Source organism: Heterodontus francisci, chromosome 22 (genome assembly GCF_036365525.1).
Source record: "Heterodontus francisci isolate sHetFra1 chromosome 22, sHetFra1.hap1, whole genome shotgun sequence".
Lineage (NCBI taxonomy): Eukaryota > Metazoa > Chordata > Chondrichthyes > Heterodontiformes > Heterodontidae > Heterodontus > Heterodontus francisci.
The window spans coordinates 82,167,331-82,192,470 of record NC_090392.1 but is presented as its reverse complement, the minus strand read 5'-3'; the positions used below and the strand labels follow the sequence as shown (position 1 = coordinate 82,192,470).

Genomic DNA, 25,140 nt, shown 5'->3' with positions numbered 1-25,140 from the left:
TTATCAATATGATATTTATTGAATACGTTGTAGTTGAAAATTACAATTGCACTGGGTCAAATCAAGGATACTGAAATGTGGAATAAAAATAGAAAATGCTGGAAATATTCAGGTCGGGCACCATCTGTGGAGACAGAAACAGAGTTAACATTGCAGGTTGCTGATTTTTCATTAGGACTCCATCGATACTGCCTGACCAGTCGAGTATTTCCAGAATTCACAGGATTTTTACTTGTTTTAAATGAAGAGTTCCACTCCACTGTCAACACAACAGCACAAAATATGGATTTGTGCTCAGGACATAAATTATGATTTTTGCCTACATAAACACCTAGTCATTATCTACATTGCAATTTCTACCATGTCTTGCAGCTCATTAACAAAATAATACCAGTTAAATGTTTGAAAGCTTCAGTATGTTATCCAAGATTAGGATTGTAAAAACAGGACCAGGGTTTGAGTATCTGAAGTCCATTACTGCTTGTAATGGATTCTACCAAAATACAGCAGCCTGGGAGAAAAACAGCTGCAGCATTTGTTCAGGCTGCACTGGTCCCACACTCTAATGAATCCATCCTGCTCCAATGCAAATAGGAGCAGCTTCTCATATTGTATCATGGCAGACCATTTAAGCATCATACAAATCAAATCCTCTAGCAACACTGGACCACTAGTCAAACGTGTAGGGCTGCATGTAACTCTGGACATTACTTTCCTGATTCACCATTCATAGCTCGATTCAGTGCAGGCTTCACCCCAAACTGCAGAACTCCTCCAACCTGGAGACTAGTGCCATCTGTAACCATTATAATAAAAGCAGATAACGAAGAACTGGGTGTGGTACATTAGTTACCCTGGCAGGATGGCCACAAAATCCCACAAGTATTGAAAATATGAAGGAAACTTATAACTCGAGCTAAGTTCATGATTTCTGGACAAATACATAACAGATCACATCCAAGCTGCGTTAGATGGTGACACATAGGCTCTCGCTGCAATTTCCCCTCATTTGAATTTGGTCAGGAAGATCTGGTTGAAGGCTACATGTACTTTCACTCCTAGCTTGTGTGGTGGGGGGGGTGTGGGGGTGGTATATGTCACAGAAGGAAATGATAGGAACTATCCCTTTTACTCTGCAGCAAATGGCATTCAAATATTTAGGACCTTTGGAGTGCAGCAAGTACCTGCATTGAATGTATTCAGACCCATTTCATGTTCCTGTACAAACACTTCAATGCTCCACTCTTTTTTTGAATGTTTTTTTTGAATAACTATTTAAATATTTTATGTGGTACTCTGTCTGATCACACCAGCTTTCCCCCTCCTGACTCCACCCTGCCCTCAGTTTAAAATCCATTATTTATCCACTTCCGGCTCCCGATAATCTTCAGTTTTCATGTCATTCAAACCAAGTTCCTCATTATGTTCAAATGTGCGCTCGTATCTCTCAATCTTCATTTCTGGATCAGGATCCGGGGCGTATAAATTCTACAGTGAGAGAGAAAAAAACACAAGCAATTATGTTAGGAATGAAACCCTGTAACAATTAAACAGGTAATCCATTTCCCAGTCTCCAGGCTTCTCCACCCTGCACCAAATCTCTACTGCCTTTAGACACCTTCCAGATCAAAACAAGTTCAAATCATTACTGCAAAAGATCTGGGAATCTACATTGTCACTGTGGTTACTCACTGAAGTAGGAGACAGAAGCAGGGCTATGATGACACTAGTTGGTCTGGACAATGTTAAATGCAAAGCCATTGAGCACTGATCTGACTGGTCACTCAAAGAACAAAGAACAAAGATAATTACAGCACAGGAACAGGCCCTTCGGCCCTCCAAGCCTGCGCCGATCCAGATCCTCTCTCTAAACATGTCGCCTATTTTCTAAGGTTCTGTATCTCTTTTCTTCCTGCCCATTCATGTATCTGTCTAGATACATCTTAAAAGACTCCATTGTGCCCGCGTCTACCACCTCCGCTGGCAACGCGTTCCAGGTGCCCACCACCCTCTGCGTAAAGAACTTTCCACGCATATCCCCCCTAAACATTTCCCCTTTCACTTTGAACTCGTGTCCTCTCGTAATTGAAACCCCCACTCTGGGAAAAAGCCTCTTGCTGTCCACCCTGTCTATACCTCTCATGATTTTGTACACCTCAATCAGGTCCCCCCTCAACCTCCGTCTTTCTAATGAAAATAATCCTAATCTACTCAACCTCTCTTCATAGCTAGCGCCCTCCATACCAGGCAACATCCTGGTGAACCTCCTCTGCACCCTCTCCAAAGCATCCACATCCTTTTGATAATGTGGCGACCAGAACTGTACGCAGTATTCCAAATATGGCCGAACCAAAGTCCTATACAACTGTAACATGACCTGCCAACTCTTGTACTCAATGCCCCGTCCGATGAAGGAAAGCATAAGGAAAGCAATATTCATTCTGGACAACGGACTAAATACCTCAGTGGGGAGAGACAATCAGAATGGGGGCAGTTGACCATTGTTCAACCCAACTAAACACGACAACTGTATTTGTGCAAACACCATTTTAATTCCCTTTGTTCTGGGAGCACTTGAACTTGAGTAAACAGATCTCAGCGAGAGCAGCACCCATGGGGGAGGTTCCAGGAGATGTGTCAGAGATGGAATTGAATGGCAGCCCCAGTTAAAGAGTACATTAGGACCGTTTGAAGCTGTTTATTCTCTCTCGGCTGAACCCTGCTGTATTTACACAGACGAAGCTATTCAAGCAGCACTTGCCTGGAGGTAACTGTTTCCTGCCGAGTCATCAAGAATGATGTGGGCTTCTCTTTCGCCCAAAATAATCTGAGGGGAAAAAAAAATAAAATTAAATCTAATTCAGACAAAAAAGGTTTCGCAAAAGTATGGAAAAATCCAAATGGTCCAGAAAGTTAAAAGCTGACTTGAGTTTGAGGAATCAGAGACTGAAGATGATCACCTGGACAGCTGGCTCACTGTCTACACTGAGTGGCACTTCCATATGTTCAGCACAGCAGATCCTCAGTATGTACTTGCATCAGTAAATGATGCAGCTGCATTTATAGCACCTAGCAAAATGTCCCAAGGAGCTTCACAAGAGTGGAATCAAATATAATTTGACACCGAGTGACATAAGGAGTTAGATTCAGAGTCATTTATGGCACAGAAGGAGGCCATTTGGCCCATCGAGTCCATGCCAGCTCTCCACGGAGCGATGCAGTCAGTCCCACTCCCCGGCTCGATCACCGTAGCCCTGCAAGTCTATTTCTCTCAGGTAACCATCCAACTTCCTCTTGGATGTCATTGATTGTCTCCACTTACACCACACTTGTGGGCGAGTTCCAGGCCATTACCACCCACTGCGTAAAGAAGTGCTTCCTCAGATTCGCCCTGCATCTTTTGCCCAAAACTATTAGGGTAAAAGATATTAGGGCAGATGGCCAAAAGCATGGTCAAGAGGTAGGTATTAAGGAATGGCTTAAAAAGGAGGAAAAAGGTAGAGGCACAGAGCAGTTTGGGAGAAAACTGCAGAGCTTAGGACCTAGACAGCTGACGGTACGGCCACCAATGGTGGAGAATTTAAAATTGGGGTTGTTTAAGAGGCCAGAATTAGAGGGGACTGTAGGAGGTTAAAGAGATAGGGATGAGGCCATGGCAGGATTTGAAAACAAGGATGGGAATTTTTTTTTTGTTAAATAAAAAAGAGGTGATGCCACACAGAGTCCATGTTGGTGAGCAAGCTACAGTATAATGCTACAGGACTTTAGCAATCCCATTGTACCACAGGTAAAGCAGGAATAAATTCCACAAATAAAAACATGAAGAATGCGCCAGTGGTCATCTACCTCCAGGCAATCCAGTTGTACATCGTATATAGTGTGGGCAGAGGGTGCAGTGTGTCACATAGCAATAGAGGCAATGTGTGATAAAGTACTCACTTTGCTTTCCGTAATACTGAAGGTTGGGGTCGAGATATGCCTGTGAACTACTCTGCCCTCTGTTACTCCATACAGACGTAGGTTTATTCAGCCGTCAGCCATTTTTTGATTGTGGCTTTAGCTGTATGGAAGATGGCAGACAGCAGGCTCTCTCAACCTAATCAGTTGCTGTGAGCTGCTTTACTTCACTGCCCTTGAATGTTTGCAGGACTTTCTGTTCCATTGTAAAATCGGATTAGCGCTTACATAAAGTTTAACCATGGCGAAAAGTACAAGCTTGAGGTCACTACAGTAACTCACTATATAATGAGTGGTATTGTCACTGGACTAGTAACCCAGAGACCCAGGGTATTGCCCTGGAGACATGGGTTCGAATCCCACCACAATAGGTGAAATCTGAATTCAAATAATAAATAATCTGGAATTAAAAGCTAGTCTAATGACGGCCATGAAACCATTGTCGATTGTTGTAAAAACCCATATATTTCACTAATGTCCTTTAGGGAAGGAAATCTGCTGTCCTTACTTGGTCTGGTCAACATGTGACTCCAGACCCACAGCAATGTGGTTGACTCTGACATGCCTCTGAAATGGCCTGGCAAGCCACTCAGTTGTATCTAACCGCTACAAAGTCAATAATGAAAGAAACTGGACGACAGACAACGGAAAACCCAGCCCTGTTGACCCTGCAGAGTCCTCCTTACTAACATCTGGGGGCTTGTGCCAAAGTTGGGAGTGCTGTCCCACAGATTAGTCAAGCAACAGCCTGACAGTCATACTCACGGAACCACACCTGTCAGACAATGTCCCAGACACTGCCATCACCATCCCTGGGTATGTCCTGTCTTACTGGCAGGACAGACCCAGCAGAGGTGGCGGGACAGTGGTATACAGTCGGGAGTGTGTTGCCCTGGGAGTCCTCAACACTGACTCCGGACCCCATGATGTCTCGTGGCATCAGGTCAAACATGGGCAAGGAAACCTCCTGCTGATTACCACCAACTGCCCTCCCTCAGCTGATGAACAGTACTCCATGTTGACCACCACTTGGAGGAAACAGGATGGCAAGGGCACTTCAATGTCCATCACCAAGAGTGGCTTGGTAGCACCACTATTAACCGAGCCCTAAAGGATATAGTTGCTAAACTGGGTCTGCGGCAGGTGGCGAGGGAACCAAACAAGAGGGAAAAACATACTGGACACTCGTCCTCACCAATCTGCCTGCCGCAGATGCATCTGTCCATGACAGTATTGGTAGGAGTGACCACCGCACAGTCCTTGTGGAGACAAAGTCCCACCTTCACATTGAGGATACCCTCCATTGTGTTGTGCGGCACTACCACTGTGCTAAATGGGATAGATTTCAAACAAATCTAGCAATGCAAAAAACTGGGCATCCAGGAGACACTGTGGGCCATCAGCAGCAGAATTGTACATAACTTGTAACCTCATGGCCTGGCATATCCCCACTCTACCGTTACCATCAAACTGGGAGACCAACCCTGGTTCAATGAAGAGCACAGGAGGGCATGCCAGCAATAGCACCAGCCTGACCTCAAAATGAGGTGTCAACCCGGTGAAGCTACAACACAAGGCTACTTACGTGCCAAACTGTGTACACAGCATGCAATAGACAGAGCTAGCGATCCCATAACCAACGGGTCAGATCTAAGCTCTGCAGTTCTGTTACATCCAGCCATGAATGGTGGTGGACAAACAACTAACTAGGAGGAGGCGGCTCCGCAAATACCCCCATCCTCAATGATGGGGGAGCCCTACACATCAGTGCAAAAGATAAAGCTGAATCATTTGCAACAATCTTCAGCCACAAGTGCCGAAGTGATGATCCATCTCGGCCTCCTCCTGAAATCCACAGTATCACAGATGCCAGACTTCAGCCAATTCAAACCACTGCGCGTGATATCAAGAAATGACTGAAGGCACTGGATACTGCAAAGGCTATGGGGCCCTGAAAATATTCCGGCAATAGTACTAATGACCAGTGCTCCAGAACTTGCCGCGCCCCCAGCCAAGCTGTTCCAGTACAGCTACAACACTGGTATCTACCCGTCAATGTGGAAAATTGCCCAGATAAGTCCTGTACACAAAAAGCAGGACAAGTCCAACCCAGCCAATTACCACCCCAGTCTACTCTCAATCAGTAAAGTGATGGAAGGTGTCATCAACAGTGCCATCAAGCGGCACTTGCTTAGCAATAACCTGCTCAGTGACACTCCGTTTGGGTTCCGCCAGGGCCACTCAGCTCCTGACCTCATTACAGCCTTGGTTCAAACATGGACCAAAAAAAAGAGCTGAACTCCAGAGGTGAGGTGAGAGTTACTGCCCTTGACATCAAGGCAGCATTTGACCGAGTACGGCATCAAGGAGCCCTAGCAAAACTGAGGTCAATGGGAATCAACGGGAAAACTCCGCTGGTTGGAGCCATACCTAGCACAAAGGAAGATGGTTGTGGTTGTTGCAGATCAATCATCTCAGTCCCAGGACATCACTGCAGGAGCATAGTGTCCTAGGCCCAATCATCTTCAGCTACTTCATCAATGACCTTCCCTCCATCATAAGGTCAGAAGTGGGGATGTTCGCTGATGATTGCGAAATGTTCAGCACCATTCGTGACTCCTCAGATACTGAAGCAGTCCGTGTAGAAATGCATTAGGACCTGGGATAATATCCAGGTTCGGGCTGATAAGTGGCAAGTAAAATTTATGCCACATAAGTGCCAGCCAATGATCATCAACAAGAGAAAAGCTAGGGGCTATCATTGGCCAGAAGCTGAACTAGAGTAGCCATATAAACACCACGGCTACAAGAGCAGGTCAGAGGCTAGGAATCCTGCGGCAAAGCCTGTCTGCCATTTACAAGGCACAAGTCAGGAGTGTGATGGAATACTCTCCACTTGCCTGGATGGGTGCAGCTCCAACAACACTCAAGAAGTTTGACACCATCCAGGACAAAGCAGCCCGCTTGATTGGCACCCCATCTACAAACATTCACTCCCTCCACCACCGACGCAGTGGCAGCAGTGTGTACCATCTACAAGATTCACTGCAGTAACACACCAAGGCTCCTTAGACAGCACCTTCCAAACCCGTGACCTCTACCACCTAGAAGGACAAGGGCAGCAGATGCATGGGAACATCACCACCTGCAAGTTCCCCTCCAAATCACACACCATCCTAACTTAGAACTATATCGCCGTTCCTTCACTGTCACTGGGTCAAAGATCCTGGAGCTCCCTTCCTAACAGCACAGTGGGTGTCCCTATCTCACATGGACTGTAGCAGTTCAAGAAGGCACTTTCTCAAGAAGCAAGTAGGGATGGACAATAAATGCTAGCCTAACTAGCGATGCCCACATCCCATGAATAAAAAAATGTCACGCATGGTGGCGGGGCAGGCTGAGGTATTGAATCAGCACTTTACATCTGTCTTTACCGAGGAAGGAGACGCTGCTGAAGTCATAGTAAAAGAGGTAACTGCGACACTAGATGGGCTAAAAATTGATAAAGAGGAGGAATTAGATAGACTGCCTGTACTTAAAAGATTATAAAAGTCACCAGAACCAGATGTCCAAGGTTACTGAGGGAATTAAGGGTGAAAATTGCAGAGCTACTGGCCATAATCTTCCAAACCTCCTTAGGTACAGGGTTGGCACTAGACGACTGGAAAATGGCAAATGTTACACCCTTGTTCAAAAAAAGGGTGCAAGGATAAGCCCAGCAAGCTAGTCAGTTTAACCTCAGTGGTAGGAAAGGTTTTCAGAAATAACCTGAGGCAAAAATAAGTTACTTGGGCATTAAAGAAAGCCAGCACTGATTTGTTAAGGGCAAAACCTGTTTAACTAACTTGCTTGAGTGAGTTTTTGATGAGGTAACAGAGAGGGTTGATCAGGGTAATGCAGTTGATGTGGTGTACATGGACTCCCAAAAGGCATCTGATAAAGCATCAGCAAGTTAGAGCCCATGGAATAAAAGGGACAGAAGGAGCATGAATACGAAATTGGCTAAGTGACAGGAGAGAGAGAGGAGTGATGAATGGTTGTTTTTCAGACTGGAGGAAGGTTTACAGTGGGGTCCCCCAGGGGTCAGTGTTAGAACTCCTGCTTTTCTTGGTATCCATATTAATAACCTGGATTTGGATGTACAGGGCACAATTTCAACCATTTGCAGATGACAAAGCTTTGAAGTATTGTGAACCGTGAGAAGGATAGTGATAAACTTCAAAAGGACAGACAGGCTGATGGAATGGGTGAACTAGTGGCAGATGAAATTTAATGCAGAGAAGTGTGAACTGATTCATTTTGGTATGAATGAGAAGAAATACAATATACAGGGGTATAGTTCTAAAGGGGATGCAGAAGAAGAGGGGCTTGGTGATTTATCTGCACAAAATCACTGAAGGTGGCAGAGCAGGTTGAGAAAGCGTACGAGAGGAAGTTATGATAAACACTAGTTTGGCCTCAACTGGAGTACTGGATCCAATTCTAGGCACCACAATTTAGTAAAGGATGTGAAGGCACTGGAGAGAGTGCAGAGAAGATTCATGGTTCCAGGTTGATTTTTTATTTCATAATTCCTCCAGTTAATTTCATATTTCCTTACTGTTCCCTTCATGAGCACGACACAAGAACACAAGAAATAGGATCAGAAGTAGACCAAATGGCCCATCGAGCTTGCTCCTTCATTCAAAACAATCATGACAGATCTTCGGATTCAATTCCACTCTCCCGTCCACTTGCCATATCACCAAGTCCCCGAGACACCAAAAATCTGTATCCCAGCCTTAAATGCATTCAACGATTGAGCATCCACAATCCTCTGGGGTAGAGAATTCCAAAGATTCACAAACCTTTAAGTAATTTGTCTTCATCTCAGTCCTAAATAACCGGTCCCATATTTTGAGACTGTGCCCTGTGTTCTAGATTGCCCAACCAGCGGGAGCAATCTCTCAACGTCTGCTCTATCCAGACCCTCCAGAATCTTGTATGTTTCAATGAGACCATATCTCATTCCTCTAAACTCCAAGAATATAGGCCCAATTTACTCAGCCCCTCATCCCAGGGACCAATTTAGTGAACCTTCGCAGTACCGCCTCCAATGCAAGTATATCCTTTCTTAAATATGGAGACCAAAACTTGGAGAGTCGGCATGGACACGATAGCTGAATGGCCTCCTTCTGTGCTGCACCCATCCTATGAAGGTGAGCTGCAACATACCAGGTGCATTTCATTGTGAAACCAGTCTGTTGCATATTCCTATTAAAGAGAACTGGACAGACACTTCATAAGTTCACTTGGGGAATAATCCAAATTTTTAAATATGAAATTCAGCAGTTAAGAACTTTCTTACCTCATCCAATTTCTGCCCAAATTCTCTAAGTTTTTCAGATCTGTCAGGAACATTGCTGTCTCCGACAAAAAATGGGTTTTTCACCACAATCTACCAATGAAAGAAAGAAAAATATTGAGAGCCATCACTCCACATTTTAAACTCCCAAAACTATAACTATGATGGAGTGCAGTACAGTGAGGTTGGTGCAGTTTTGCAAGTACCTGTTCAGCTTTTCTATCTGTTGTAAATCATGCAAGAGTACTCAAGTGCAGATGTTTATAGCAGCAGCTTTCTCTAACATACATACATACTGTTTGTGCTGTATAACTCTGACTACCGCAGGAATATGATTAGAATAGTTGGGTACTGGATGGCCGGCACAGACAGGATGGGCCTGTTTCTGTGCTGTATAACTATGACTCTATACACTGGCATTCAGTCCCACTGCCTAACCCCGCAGGAGAACTTCTGTACTAAATATCTTTTGTTAGACCAATAAAAGTACTGTTGCATCATTCAGATAAGGTACATTAACTGCATGCAGCCTTTTATTCAACATCCTGACATGGCACGCCCTTGTATTGCTCCCAAGTACTGAGCAACCTGTTCCATCACCGTGACAGAAGCTTTGCTTCAATACTGAAACGAAAACCTAAATTAACTGAAAGTATCAGATGATGGGCATATGGGGTAACCAAAGACTTGATTCAAAAAACCAAGTTCAGGGCAGTAGGAAAGACCACTTGGTCTCTCAAAGTCCGTCCCTCTTCTTCAAGCACCTGCTCTGATGAGTGCATTGAGTCACTGTAATGCTTGTTGCGTTTTGCTCAGTACATTATTCCAAGCATTTCTCACGAGTGAAGCTTTTTGTGCTATTTCCCATTTACCTTTCATCAATTTGCAGTTCTGCAGGCAATGCTGCCTTCCCAGTAGGAAACAGAAAATAGGAGCAGGAGTAGGCCATTCAGCCCTTCTAGCCTGCTCCGCCATTCATTATGATCACGGCTGATCACCCAACTCTAACCTGTTCCCGCTTTCCCCCCATATCCTTTGATCCCTTTCACCCCAAGAACTATATCTAACTCCTTCTTGAAAACATACAATGTTTTGGCCTCATCTGCTTTCCGTGGTAGCAAATTCCACAGGCTCACCACTCTCTGGGTGAAGTAATTTCTCCTCATCTCAGTAATGAAAGGTTTACCCCGTATCCTTAGACTCTGACCCCTGGTTCTGGACTCCCCCACCATCGGGAACATCCTTCCTGCATCTACCCTGTCAAGTCCTGTTAGAATTTTATAGGTTTCTGTGAGATCCCCCCTCACTCTCCTGAACTCCAGCGAATATAATCCCAACCAACTCAATCTCTCCTCATACGTCAGTCCCGCCATCCCAGGAATCAGTCTGGTAAACCTTCGTTGCACTCCCTCTATAGCAAGAACATCCTTCCTCAGATAAGGAGACCAAAACTGCACACAATATTCCAGGTGTGGCCTCACCAAGGCCCTGTATAATTGCAGCAAGACATCCCTGCTCCAGTACTCGAATCCTCTCACTATGAAGGCCAACATACCATTTGCCTTTTTTACCACCTGTTGCACCTGCATGCTTACCTTCAGCGACTGGTGTACGAGAACACCCAGGTCTCGTTGCATATTCCCCTCTCAGTTTATAGCCAGATAATAATCTGCCTTCCTGTTTTTGCTACCAAAGTGAATAACCTCACATTTATCCACATTATACTACATCTGCCATGCATTAGCCCACTCACTCAACTTGTCCAAATCACCCTGAAGCCTCTCTGCATCCTCCTCACAACTCATCCTCCCACCCAGTTTTGTGCAAATTTGGAGATATTACATTTAGTCCCCTCATCTAAAATCATTAATATATATTGTGAATAGCTGGGGTCTTTTCTCAGATCCCTGCGGTACCCCACTAGTCACTGCCTGCCATTTGGAAAAAGACCCGTTTATTCCTACTTTGCTGCCTGTCTGCCAACCAATTTTCTATCCATTACAATACATTACCCCCAATCCCATGCGCTTTCATTTTACACGCTAATCTCTTTATGTGGGACTTTGTCGAAAGCCTTCTGAAAGTCCAAATAAACCACATCCATTGCCTCCCCCTCATCAACGCTACTAGTTACATCCTCGAAGAATACTATTAGATTTGTCAAGCATGATTTCCCATTCGCAAATCCATGCCGACTCTGTCCGATTCTACCACTGTTCTCCGAGTGCTTTGCTATAAAATCTTTGATAATGGAATCTAGAATTTTCCCCACTACCGACATCAGGCTGACTGGTCTATAATTCCCTGCTTTCTCTCTACCTCCCTTTTTAAATAGTGGGATTACATTAGCTACCCTCCAATCTGTAGGAACTGTTCGAGTCGATAGAATCTTGGAAGATGACCACCAATGCATCCACTATTTCTAGGGCCACTTCCTTAAGTACTGTGGGATGTAGATGCAGGCCTAGGGGATTTATCAGCCTTCAATCCCATCGATTTCCTCAACACCATTTCTCCACTAATACTGATTTCCTTCACTTCTTCTCCCTCACTAAACCCTGTGTTCCCCAACATTTCTGGTATGATATTTGTGTCCTCCTTTGCGAAGACAGAACCAAAGTATGCATTTAGTTGGTCAGCAATTTCTTTGTTCCCCATAATAAATTCCCCTGTTTCTGACTGTAAGGGACCTACATTTGTCTTCACCAATCTTTTTCTCTTCACATACCTATAGAAACTTTTACAATCAGTTTTTATGTTCCCCGCAAGCTTGCTCTCATACTATTTTCCCCTTCTTAATCAATCCTCCTTTGCTGAATTCTAAACTGCTCCCAATCCTCAGGTCTGTTCTTTTTTCTGGCAAATTTGTATGCTGCTTCCTTGGAGCTAATGCTCTCTCTAATTTCCCTTGTAAGCCATGGTTTGGTTACCTTTCCCGTTTTACTTTTGCGCTAGACTGGAATAAATAATTGTTGCAGTTCATCCATGCCCTCTCTGAACATTTGCCATTGCCTATCCACTGTCATCTCTTAGTAACGTTTCCCAATCCATCATAGCCAACACACGCCTCATACCTTCATAGTTTCCTTTATTAAGATTCATGACCCTAGTCTCAGAATCAGCTACGTCACTCTCCATCTTGATGGAGAATTCTATCATATTATGGTCGCTCATCCCCAAGGGGTCTCGCACAACTAGATTGTCAAGGAGAGTGGGTAAAAGCAGGAAGTGCCAACTCTCTTCCTCCATAGCCCCAAGACACAGTTGAAAGCATCACCAACTTACATTGTTTCCAGCACTCCAAGCCAGAAAAAGTTTGTAACATTTAGGGGCAAAAAAAAATTCTCACCAATTCTTTCACATTTGTCAGCAACCCTTCCAAGGTGGTGAACTTTCCTCCGAGAATTCCCATCCCGAGCTCGAAATCCAGTTCTGGAATAGAAACTGTGCAGGTTTCAGACTGCAAGAAACAAAAAAGAATTACAATATTGTACTGGCACACAGTCATTAAAAGTGCAAGTCAATTGCAAATCACATTGTTTGCAAAAGTTTAATTATTGACGTCTCTTCCTCAAAAGGCGGTGGAAGCAGAGTCTTTGAATATGTTAAGGCAGAGGCAGATAGATCCTAGGGGGTGAAAGGTTATTGGGGGTCGGCGGAAATGTGGAGTTGAGGTTATAATCAGATCAGCCATGATCTTATCGAATGGTGGAGCAGGCTCAATTATTTATCAGGTTCGTTTCTCAGATGTAACAAGTTCAACAAAAGAACACATAAAAAGCTTGTCTATCAGGTACTCAGCTGTTAACAGTGGCCACGGAACAATGCTGTACCTTCAGTAGGTCCCTGGTCATGTCAGAAGGGTCTGTAATCCGGAGAGTGATCTTGGTACCCAGAGGCTCAGTGGCTCCTCCTGACTTCACCTAAAAAAGTTACAAAATACTACAAATGAACAAGCAGTGTTTTGTCATGCTAGGCCCCCGGCTGCCAAGAATGAGGCATATTATTTGTCATGAACATTGATTTTAAACTATTACTGGAGTGAGGGGAGGACTTGAACAGATCGGCCGTGGCTGTAAACGACATTTGCATATTGGCAGACGGTGTATGGAAGGACTAAACTGCCATTTCCCGATATTCAACCCAAAATGGACTTTTGATCACCAGACGTTGAAGGCGAGGGAGTCACATTCCAGGCTGACTGCTAAGATGGCCGAATACATAAACGGACATGGCTGAACCAGCTACGCACATTTGCTGGGCATCCTGAGTTTTTTGAATTTGTACAAACAATTTGGGCAGAAAGCTGTTTGTTCCTGGTTTGAAAAGACCTCTCCTGGCTGCTTCCATCTCTTTCTCACGGAACTCCAAAACCTACTGAAGACACATGAATCTCGAGAGAAAAGTCTCCTACAGTGAACAAGGTTTAAGGAGAATACTGGGCCCCAGCGAAAAGTAAGATCTACCTACAATCAAGGACTCTACAGCGAACTCGAAGCACAGTAACAAAAAACCCTCTTCAGAGATTGACTCAAACTTTTCTTCTGTTCTTTTCGGTCTCTAATTTCATGTATCATGTATGCATGCTAGCGTGGGCGCATCATGTATCCGTAGGCATTAACCGAATTGGAGTTTAATTTTTAAGAAATTTCAAACTTTCTTCTTTAAACCTGAGAAAACCAGTGTGTGCTGGTTTCTTTGCCTTATAATTGGAAAGCGGTGAACAAGGATTCACCAAGGGGGAGCTAAAACAGGTGCGTTTAAAAAGTTAAACCCTGTTACACTAAGACCAGGTGAAGGCGGAAAGGCAACCCTAGACGTCTTTCTCATCTGGTCTTAACAGTTTATACAATTCCACCCGTCTATTTTTTGGGTCAACTTTCATCTCTCCCATCCTCCCCCTGAAGAAGTGACTCCTTGCTACGGCAAGGTTCCACATCACCTAGGCTCTGGTACCTCATCCAAGTGCCCTTTCTTCATGTCGGAGACAGGACAATGAACACTGCAGGCAATTTTACCATGGGGCATCACAGCCAGACAGCTGCTCGTTCCTACATTACACCAGTGACTACACTTTAAAAAGTACTTCATTGGCTCTAAATGCATTAGAAACAGTTCAGAGAAGGTTTACTAGACTAATACCTGGAATGGGCAAGTTGTCTCATGAGGAAAGGTTGGACAGGCTAGGTTAGAGCTCAGAAGAGCAAGAGGCAACTTGATAGAAACATACAAGATTCTGAGGGGTCTTGACAGGGTGGATGTGGAAAGTATGTTTCCTCTTGAGAGAGAATCTAGAACTAGGGTCACTAATTGAAAATAAGGGGTCGCCCCTTTGAGAGAGAGATGAGAACTATTTTCTCAGAGGGTCTTTGGAATTCTCTTCCTCAAAAGGCAGTGGAAGCAGTCTTTGAATATATTTTTAAGGCAGAGGTAAATAGGTTCTTGATAAGCAAGGGGGTGGAAGGCTATTGGGGATAGGTGAGAGTGTGACGTTGTAGTTCCGATCAGATCAGCCATGATCTTGTTGAACGGCAGAGCCGACTCAAGGGCCAAATGGCCTACTCCTGCTCCTAATGCGTATGTTTGTACGTAAAGCGCTTTGAGACGTCGGATGGCTGTGAAAGACACTATTATAAACGCAAATCTTGCTTGCTCAAACTTTGCAATACAAGTTACTAAATAATGATCAGGAGCAGGAAGTTGGTCTAATTTTTCATTCTTTAACCCAAGGGCATAAAGGGTTAACTGTAGCACCTCTCCCATCAGTCTGAGTGGAGTAACAGACCAGTTGAAAGTCTGGGACCTTACTGGCCTGCAGGAACAAACACAAGCTTTCCTTCAGAGCTCTGACTCAGATGTAGTCTACATAGCTGCACAATTTCTATACACAGCCAGATCGTCTCAGGTTTTGCTAGTTACAAGGTTGCAATAAGAATTTCCCTTTTGCAAGGGTAATATCAGAGCAGCTCAAGTCCAGTTGTGGGGAAGGAAGAGGAAAGACTCAGCACTGCCACTGCACCATAAACTCAGGTGCATCATTGAATGTACAAATCTGCAACACCTCACATACAATTAATCGGCACTCTCTAGCAAGCCTTTGGAGAGACGGTAAGTGTCGGTGGTGGGGAAAGACACCCAGGCTACGTTTAGTGATACCAGAGGCCACGGACTCAGTCACTGAACTATCGTTTTGGCCGAGGATTGGGGAGGGCTCATGGTGCAGGAAGATCGAACAGGGAGCCAAATCCTTCACAAAACCAAAAAATAAAAAAAGAGGCAAAATAAATGTACACAATGCCACTGTCAATAGTTTAACTTTTTGCCCCCCACAACAAAGAATTATCCCCTCCTCATTATCTTAGAAAGCCTGTAACATTTGGCTGAGTTACCTCATTGGTCCGGTGTCCACACGCTTCACAGTTTGTTGCCATGATGATCACCTCCTTAAAGTGTGGGATCTCTAGGAATCTTTGGTGAAGGAAACCACTGACAGAGCTCAAAAGTGGAACCCAAATACAAACCCAGAGTTGCATGGCTGTTAAAAGGGCAGTGAGTGTGCCATGGCTGTTACAAGACCCAGTACAAGAGGTGTGGGGGGTGGGAGAGAGAAACAAACTCATTCCTGAGAAAAACATTCATTCTTATGTGTATATTCTAAATTTGGGCAGTAAACACACCGAAAAAGGGGAAAATTGGTGCACTGCCTTTTACTGTGACCACAGCTGTACAATGTGAATAATTAAGCCCTTTTATAACCAGCCAAGCAGCAGCGCACACCATTTCTCAAATCATTTTAGATAAACCTCAAAAAAGATGTGATTACTCAGTGAGCAATGAAACCCCAAAAATCTAACACCCCAAACACAGGACTCTTAGTTTCAACTAAACTAGGACAGAGAACTGGAAATCTCAAGTTGCAGAAAGCTTTTTGATAAGCTTCCACCCTTTGAAACACTAAGCCATCTTTTCTCCTTCAGACACTGACTGACCCTTCGTGTCGCTGTAGAATATTGCATATTTACACTGAATAACCTGGTTGTATTCTCTGTAAAGTTGCCACATTCTCCCAAAATTGTTTATTTCAAAATTGACTGATGCTGAATGTTCCATATGATATTATAGAGTGCTGCATTCATTCACCCTTTAAGCTGAACGCGTTTGTTAACTTCCCCCAACGGATAAGGAAGGAGCAAGTCCCACAGATCAGGAAGCAGCAAGCTTGGACTGCCCGTCTGTACAAAGCTCAGTCACGGTGGTGTTATCAGTATACAACTGGTCTCAGTGCCCCCCAATACAATGATCACGCTTTTTGCAGAAGATATTGACCCATCTAGCTTGCCTTCTACATGGCCCTCTCATCACCACCACCAGTTTCCTGACTGCCAGCAAGCAACAATGGGAGTGCGTGGGGAGAGAAAAGAAAAAAAAAGCAGGCTCAACTTGATACCTCTCATTAAACAGCTTGTTGTCACTGTCCAGACTGACATGAAGAATTTTCCTTGAGCAAGGCTTGGCACCTACATAGCCAATGTATTCAATGGGCGTGGGAAAGGGAAACTGGCAGCAGAACTCTTGCAGCTTCCGATTTCCAAATTAAACTGGGGTTTAAAATATGAACCGGACCGCTTGTATTATTGAGACGGAATTTCTACCTGAAATAAAGAATATCTTTCAAAATTGACATTTTTGATCCTTGCCCAAGTATGCTGGAAGTTTTACTCCCACATGCAGCCACCTCCCTACCTGCTATTCCAGTGCATGAGATGCGTCTGTTAAAGGATACGCACTAGCTTCATGTTTGTTTCAGCAGGTGCATTGCATTCTGGACAGTTGGTACTAAACTGCAACACCTACAGGGAAAAGTAAACACACTGTTTAGCAACAGAGTTACTCTGTGACAAGACCACACCATGTCATTTCAGGATCAAATATCCCCCCAGATCAAGTCTGGTTATTAGATGCAGAGTTTAAAAACTCCCACTGCTCCCAAGTCTAGTCTCAGGAAAGCCTCCTTTACGGTGTCTCAATTTCCTACAAGAAGCATTTTAAAGCTTATTAAGTCAGAATGCCAAGGAGTATGAAGTAATTAGCAGTTCTGTGCTGTGGTCTCAGAACGAACTGAAGGGTTTAGGTTTTCTGAAATCGATTTCACTTAACATCTGTCCATCTGGCAGCAAGAGGAGTCCTTCACCAGCCACAAGGCATTGCTGTCATTAGTAATAAGAACATAAGAACTAGGAGCAGGAGTAGGCAATTCAACCCCTCGAGCCTGCTCTGCCATTCAATACGATCATGGCTGATCTCTTCTCGGCCTCAACTCCACTTTCCTGCCCGTTCTCCATAACCCTGCAACCTATTACTAATTAAAAATTTGTCTATCTCCTCAAATTTACTCAATGTCCCTGCATCCACCGCACTCTTGGGTAGTAAATTCCACAGACTCACGACCCTTTGAGAAGCAATTTCTCCGCATCTGTTTTAAATCTGCCGCCCCTTATCCTAAATCTATGAACTCTCATTCCAGGCGGCACAGTGGCGCAGTGGTTAGCAAAGCAGCCTCACAGCTCCAGCGACCCGGGTTCAATTCTGGGTACTGCCTGTGTGGAGTTTGCAAGTTCTCCCTGTGTCTGCGTGGGTTTCCTCCGGGTGCTCCGGTTTCCTCCCACATGCCAAAGACTTGCTGGTTGATAGGTTAATTGGCCATTATAAATTGCCCCTAGTATAGGTAGGTGGTAGGGAAATATAGGGATGTAGTAGGAATATGGAATTAGTGTAGGATTAGTATAAATGGGTGGTTGATGGTCGGCACAGACTCGGTGGGCCGAAGGGCCTGTTTCAGTGCTGTATCTCGAAACTAAACTAGATTGCCCCACAAGAGGAAACATACTCTCTACATCTACTTTGTCAATTCCCTTAATTATCTTATATACCTCAATTAGATCTCCTCTCATTCTTCTAAACTCTGGAGATTAAAGGCCTAAACTGTTCAATCTCTCTTCATAAGACAAACCTCTCATCTCTGGAATCAATCTAGTGAACCTCCTCTGAACTGCCTCCAATACAACTACATCCCTCCTCAAGTAAGGGGACCAAAACTGTACGCAATACTCCAGGTGCGGTCTCATTAATGCCTTGTACAGTTGCAGCAACACTTCCCTACTTTTATACTCAACTCCTTTAGCAATAAATGCCAAAATTCCATTTGTCTTCCTTATTAACAGCTGTACCTGCATACTAGTTTTCTGCGATTCATGCACAAGGACACCCAGATCCCCCTGCACCAAAACACTCTGAAGTTTCTCTCCACTTAGATAATAATTTGCCTTTCTATTCTTCCGAACAAAATGGATAACCTCACACTTATCCATGTTAACCTCCATCTGAGATTTTGGCCCATTCACCTAACCTATCCATATCCATTTGTAAATTTCTTATTTCTTTATTGCAACTTACTATCCCACTTATTTTAGTATCATCTGCAAATTTGGCTATCGTACCTTCTATCACTGCATCCAAGTTATTAATATAGAGTGTAAATAGTTGGGGCCCTGAGGACCGAACCCTGTGGCACCCCACTAGTTCCGTCTTGCCAACCAGAAAAAGACCCAATTATCCTGACACTGTTTTCTGTTGGTTAGCCAATCCTCTATCCAAGCCATAAATTGCCCCTAACCCCATGTGATCTTACCTTGTATATTAACCTTTCGTGCAGCACCTTATCAAATGCCTTCTGGAAGTCCAGATATACTACATCTACAGGACCCCCATTAGCCACTTTGCTTGTTACGTCTTCAAAGAACTTTAGCAAATTAGTCAAACACTATTTACCCTTCATAAACCCATGCTGACTCTGGTGGATTGAGTTTTGACTTTCTAAATATCCTGTTATTACTTCCTTAATAATGGATTCTAACAATTTCCCAACGACAGATGTTAAACTAACTGGTCTGTAGTTTCCTACTTTCTGCCTCCCTCCCTTTTTGAATAAGGGCGTTATATTAGCATTTTCCGATCCACTGGAACCTTTCCAGTATCCAGGGAATTGTGGAATATTATAACCAATGAATCCACTATCTCCGCTGCCACTTCCTTTAAGACCCTAGGATGTAAGCCATCAGGCCCTGGGGACTTGTCTGCCTTCAATCCCAATAGTTTGCTCAGTACTTTTTCCCTAGTGATGATGATTGTTCTAGGTTCCTCCCTTTCTATAATCTTTGCATTACCTGTTACTATTGGGATGGTACTAGCGTCCTCCACCGTGCAAACTGAGGCAAAATACTGATTTAGTGTCTCTGCCATTTCTGTGCTCCCCACTATTAACTCCCCAGTCTCATCCTCCAAGGGACCAACATTCACTTTAGCTACTCTCTTCCCTTTTATATACTTATAGAAGCTTTTGCTATCTTTTTATATTTTGCACTAGTTTTCTTTCATAATTTACCTTTGCTCTTTATTACTTTTTTTGTAACCCTTTGTTGATTTTTAAAAGTCTCCCAATCTTCCAGTTTGCCACTGACCTTTGCAATATGGTATGCCTTAGTTTTTGTCTTTATGTTATCCTTAACTTCCTGCTTAGTCATGGATGTTTTTTCCCTCCCTTACAATCTTTCTTCCTCTCTGGAATATATTTTAGTTGGGAGGAATTGAATATCTCCTTAAACATCTGCCACTGCTCATCAACTGTCCTATCTTTTAGTCTTCCTGCCCAGTCCACTAGGGCCAAGTTTGTTCTCATGCATACGTAATTACCTTTAACTCCAGAACGCTCATGTGGGACTCCCAATTTCTCGCCCTCAAACTGAATTTGAAATTCTAGCATGCTATGATCATTCTTCCCTAGAGGATCCTTAACTATGAGATGAATTAATCCCACCTCATTACACAATACCAAATCTAGAATAGCCTGCTCCCTGGTTGGTTCCACAACATATTGCTCCAAAAAAACAAATACATTCAATGAACTCTCCCTCAAGGCTACCCTTGCCAATTTGATTAATCCAGTCTATATGCATATTAAAAATCACTTATGATTATTGCCGTACCTTTCTTACAAGCCCCCAGAATTTCCTGTTTAATACTGTGCCCCACTGCGGAACTACTGTTTGGGGACCTTTGGCTTACTCCCACGAGCGAGTTCTTTCCCTTGCTATTTCTTATTTCTACCCAGACTGATTCTATGTCTTGATTTCCAGTGCTTATATCATTTCTCACTACAGCACTGATCTCTTCCTTTACTGACAAAGTTACACAACCTCCTTTTCCTTCCCGCCTATCCTTCCAAAATACTGAGTACCCTTGGATATTCAATTCCCAAACCTGATTTCCCTGCAACCACATCTCAGTAATCGCCACTAAATCATATCCATTCGTCTATTTGCGCTGTTAACTCATTTATTTTATTCCGAATGCTTTGTGCATTCAGATACAAAGCCTTTAAGTTTGTTCTATTATCAAATTTCCCTACTCTTGTACGATTCCTTGGTGCAATATGACATTCACATGTTCTGTCCCTTCCTTTTATTTTCTGGTAACAATCAGCCTCATCACTAACCTGCACTCCTACCTTCTCCTTTGACTTCCTATTTTTCCATGCAACTGAACCCTCCCCCTCCCCAACTATTGAGTTTAAAGCCTTATCTACAGCCCTAGTTATGTGATTCAAACAGGACTCTGGTCGCAGCATGATTCAGGTGGAGCCCATCCCATCGGAACAGCTCCCGCCTTCCCCAGTACTGCTGCCAATGTCCCATGAATTCCAAACCATTTCGCCCACACCAATTTTTGAGTCATGCATTTACCTCTTTATTCTTATTGACCCTTTGCCAATTAACTCGTGGCTCAGGTAGTAATCTGGAGATTACTACCTTTTTGGTTCAGCTTTTTAATTTAGCCCCTAGCTGTTGATATTCCCTCAGCAGAACCATTATCCTCGTTCTACTTGTATTGTTGGTACCTACGTGGACCACGACAACTGGATCTTTCCCCTCCCACTTCAAGTCCCTCTGCAGCCCAGATGAGATATCCTGAACCCTGGCACCAGGTAGGCAACAGAGCCTTTGGGACTCACGATCCTGGCCACAGAGAACAGTGTCTATGCTCCTAACTGTACTATCCCTGATTACAACTACATTTCTCTTTGCTCCCCCTTCTTAAATGGCTCCCTGTACCACGGTGCTATGGTCAGTTTGGTCATCCTTCCTACAGTCTCTGCTCTCATCCACACAGTGAACAAGAATCTCGAACCTGTTGGACAAGGACAAGGGCCGAGGCTCCTCAACACTATCTCCTGGATCCCTCTACCTGCCTCACTCCGTCACACTTTCCTGTCCCTGACCACTGGCCAAATTCAAGGCAGGTAATCTAAGGAGTGTGACTGTCACCTGAAACACAGCATCCAGGTAACTCTCCCCCTCACTGATGTGTCGCAATATCCGAAGCTCAGACTCCAGCTCATCAACTCTGAGCCGGAGTTCCTCGAGCAACCAACACTTGCTACAGATGTTGTCACTAGGAATCACAATGGGGTCCACCAGCTCGCACATCATGAAGGTACAATACATCGTCTGGCCCTGCATCTCTTTTATTTCATCAGATTTTTAATTCGTTTTTTAAATTTCCAATTGGTCTTTAGTTTTTAGTTTATATACTAATAAAATCGATCAAGTCTTACTCTGTTTTTGATTTCAATTAAATTAAAAGCATACCCGAATACTGACCCCAGCTGCTTTCTGTTTCCCTGCTCCCACTGTATCATGGGGGCCTCACCATACAGGATGGGAGATTCTTGTGCACACACTTTAGAATTGTACCCTTTATGTTATATTGCCTCTCATTATTCCTACCAAACTGAATCATTTCACATTTCTCTGCATTAAATTTCATCTGCCACGTGTCCACCCATTCCACCAGCCTGTCTATATCCTCTTGAAGTCTATCACTATCCTCCTCACAATTCACAATACTTCCAAGTTTTGTCTCATCTGCAAATTTTGAAATTGTATCCTGCACACCCAAGTCTAGGTCATTAATATACATCAAGAAATGCAGTGGCCATACACCGACCCCTAGATAATCCATCGTATACCTTCCTCCAGTCTGAAAAACAACTGTTCACACCAATTTTTTTTAAAGCAAAATACTGCGGATGCAGGAAATCTGAAATAAAAACAAGAAATGCTGGAAACACTCAGCAGGTCTGGCAGCATCTTTCCACAGATGCTGCCAGACCCGCTGAGCGTTTCCAGCATTTCTTGATTTTAATTTGTTCACACCACTACTGTTTCCTGTCACTCAGCCAACTTCATATCCATGCTGCCACTGTCCCATATATTCCATGGGATTTAACTTTGCTGATAAGCCTGTTATGTGGCACTTTACCAAATGCCTTTTGGAAGCCACGTATATCACATCAACTGCGTTATCCTCAACAACCCACTCGGTTACCTCATCAAAAAACTCAAGCAAGTTAAATAAACAATTTGCCTTTGACAAATCTATGCTGGCTTTCCTTAATTAATCTACATTTGTCCAAGTAACTGTTAATTTTGTCCCAGATTATTGTTTCTAAAAGCTTTCCCACCAAGGTTAAACTGACTGGCCTCTAGTTGCTGGGCTTAGGCTTACACCCTTTTCTAAACAAGGGTGTAACATTTGCAGTTCTCCAGTCCTCTAGCACTACCCCTGTATCTAAGGATTGGAAGATTACAGTTAGTACCTCCGCAACTTCCACCTATACTTCCCTCCGTATCCTCAGATGCATCTCATCCGGTCCTGGTGACCTATCAGCTTTAAGTACAGACAGCCTTTCTAATACCTCCTCGATCAATTGTTCAGCAGTCCTCAAAGGAACACTCACTTCATTCCTTAAATCTTCTATGGTGGTTTGGGGTGTCTCCTCTTCTGCACATACCTGTAATGATAGACAAAATAAAAATGTTGTGCACAGAAGGTTCAACATTCACAATCATGTTTAGTTTTCTCTCTATGCCATGCAGCTCTCCAGTTGCACAGCATTGCTGAGGGGGATTGCTAGTGAACTAAGCTCAAGTTGCACCAGTCGAGTTGGCCATCGAACCATGTGAAAATGTAGCCAAGGCCGACTTCCTCATTGTGGAGAGGAGATTGTTGATCTGGCCTCTGCGATAATCAAGATTGAAAATTCACAAGTGGGGAATCATAGCCACAAAACCATCTCTTACCTCACTGCAACACACTGCCATCATGAACTGTAGTCAAGAGGCTAAACTCACTCACCCCAGTGATTTTGTAGGATTAGTCTCTCTGCAGTCAGCAAGTTTCACAATAGTAAATATTGTACGGGAATAGATTTAAAGTACATTTAAGGGAGACAGATTATATCTTAAACATTAATTACTTTTAAAATGCCCATTAATTAATTTTTTGGATTTCAAACACTTGGCCATTTGTCTCAACTACACCTTATGGTAATGAGTGCTATATTCTTATGCCACAAGGAGAAGTTGAGATGAAAAGCACAGACAAATTAAACAGGAAGCTAGATGAACAAGGAAGGAAGGAGAAAGGAACAGAAAGCTATGCTAATAGGGGGAGATGAAGCAGGGTGGGAGGGGGCTCATGTGGAGATATAAACTGGCATAGACCAGTTGGGCCGAATGGCCTGTTTACATGCTGGAAATTCTCAATGGCCAAATTTCTTTTCCTGGAGTAATGCGTTATTTCTGTGCTGCTTCCCAATAAACATTTCCTGCAATGATAGCACTGGCTTCCTTTAAAGGGATTTTGAATTATAGGACGGGGTTCCCCAAGAATGTATTTGTTGAACCTCCCTCCCAAATACAAGGATTGAAAACCAATTATTTCAAAGTGGTAACTGAACGAATCCTACTAACTGCGCCTACCTGCAGTCCCAACATACTGTCTTGTTGAGCATTTCGCTTGTAGCGAGTAATCGTTAACGCCTCATCCTTCTGAGGGGCATGGGGATTCTCGACAAAGCTGTTCCCAGATGGATCATCAATAACCTGTACAATATATGAAGGAAACCAAATTAACTGAAAAAAGAAAACAAACAGAAAACTTCACTTTGAAATAGGTAACTTTTTTTTGCAAATTACAATCTGGGAACAGTCCATTTGGCGCAGTCAAACCATGTTGCTGCTAATCCTCTAGTTCGGACTTTGATCCCACGCATCCACCCTGTTCCTTCAGCCAAGTTATTCTCAACTAAAGGCACCATCTCTGCATCAATCACTAACTCTCCTAGCTCATTGCACAGCCTCAGAAACCTGCATAAAAAGAAAGTTCCTCCTTCTCCCATGTCCTAAATAACTTACATTTATGTTTCAACATTACATTTTAATCTATCCTGTCCCGTCTTTTCAGAACACCTCTATCAAATAACTTTGTGACCTCCTCTATTCAAACAAAAACATTCCTACGTTTAACTCCTTTGTCATATTTTAATTTTCCTCACACTAGGCAGAATGCTAGTGAATCTGTGCTGCACAATCTCCAAATCAACACTGTTCCTGTAGTGAAGCCCAAAACTGCATCGTACAAGCTGCCGTCTTACCTTAGTTTTACATAGATTTACCATCAACTTTTAGATTCTAGATATTACTGCAAAACTCAGGATTCCATTAACTTTTTTTATGGCCTTATCTTCTTGGTTATTTTTAATATTTTATAAGCCTGAAACCCGAAGGGGACAGCAGCATACTAATAATGTTACTGGACTAGTAATCCAGATGTCTGGTCTAATGCTCCAGAGACACTCGTTCAAATTCCACTACAGCAGCTAGGGGAATTTAAATTCAACTTAATGAATTAATAAATCTGAATAAAGTGCTAGTCTCATT

The 25,140-nt window shown here is 43.5% G+C and overlaps 1 protein-coding gene across 1 annotated transcript in view; it reads right to left on the bottom strand.

Annotated features, from left to right (window-relative positions):
- Positions 1 to 25,140, bottom strand: part of zpr1 (ZPR1 zinc finger) — a 36,908-nt gene continuing 11,768 nt past the window's right edge. The window contains exons 6-14 of the mRNA XM_068054180.1: positions 24,181 to 24,303; positions 23,157 to 23,210; positions 17,085 to 17,151; positions 15,691 to 15,761; positions 13,135 to 13,224; positions 12,651 to 12,761; positions 9,305 to 9,394; positions 2,762 to 2,827; positions 1 to 1,488 (exon numbers count right to left, since the gene is read on the bottom strand). Coding sequence (XP_067910281.1) covers positions 1,357 to 1,488; positions 2,762 to 2,827; positions 9,305 to 9,394; positions 12,651 to 12,761; positions 13,135 to 13,224; positions 15,691 to 15,761; positions 17,085 to 17,151; positions 23,157 to 23,210; positions 24,181 to 24,303 — 804 coding nt within the window. The 3' untranslated portion in view covers positions 1 to 1,356. The remainder of the gene's footprint in view (positions 1,489 to 2,761; positions 2,828 to 9,304; positions 9,395 to 12,650; positions 12,762 to 13,134; positions 13,225 to 15,690; positions 15,762 to 17,084; positions 17,152 to 23,156; positions 23,211 to 24,180; positions 24,304 to 25,140) is intronic.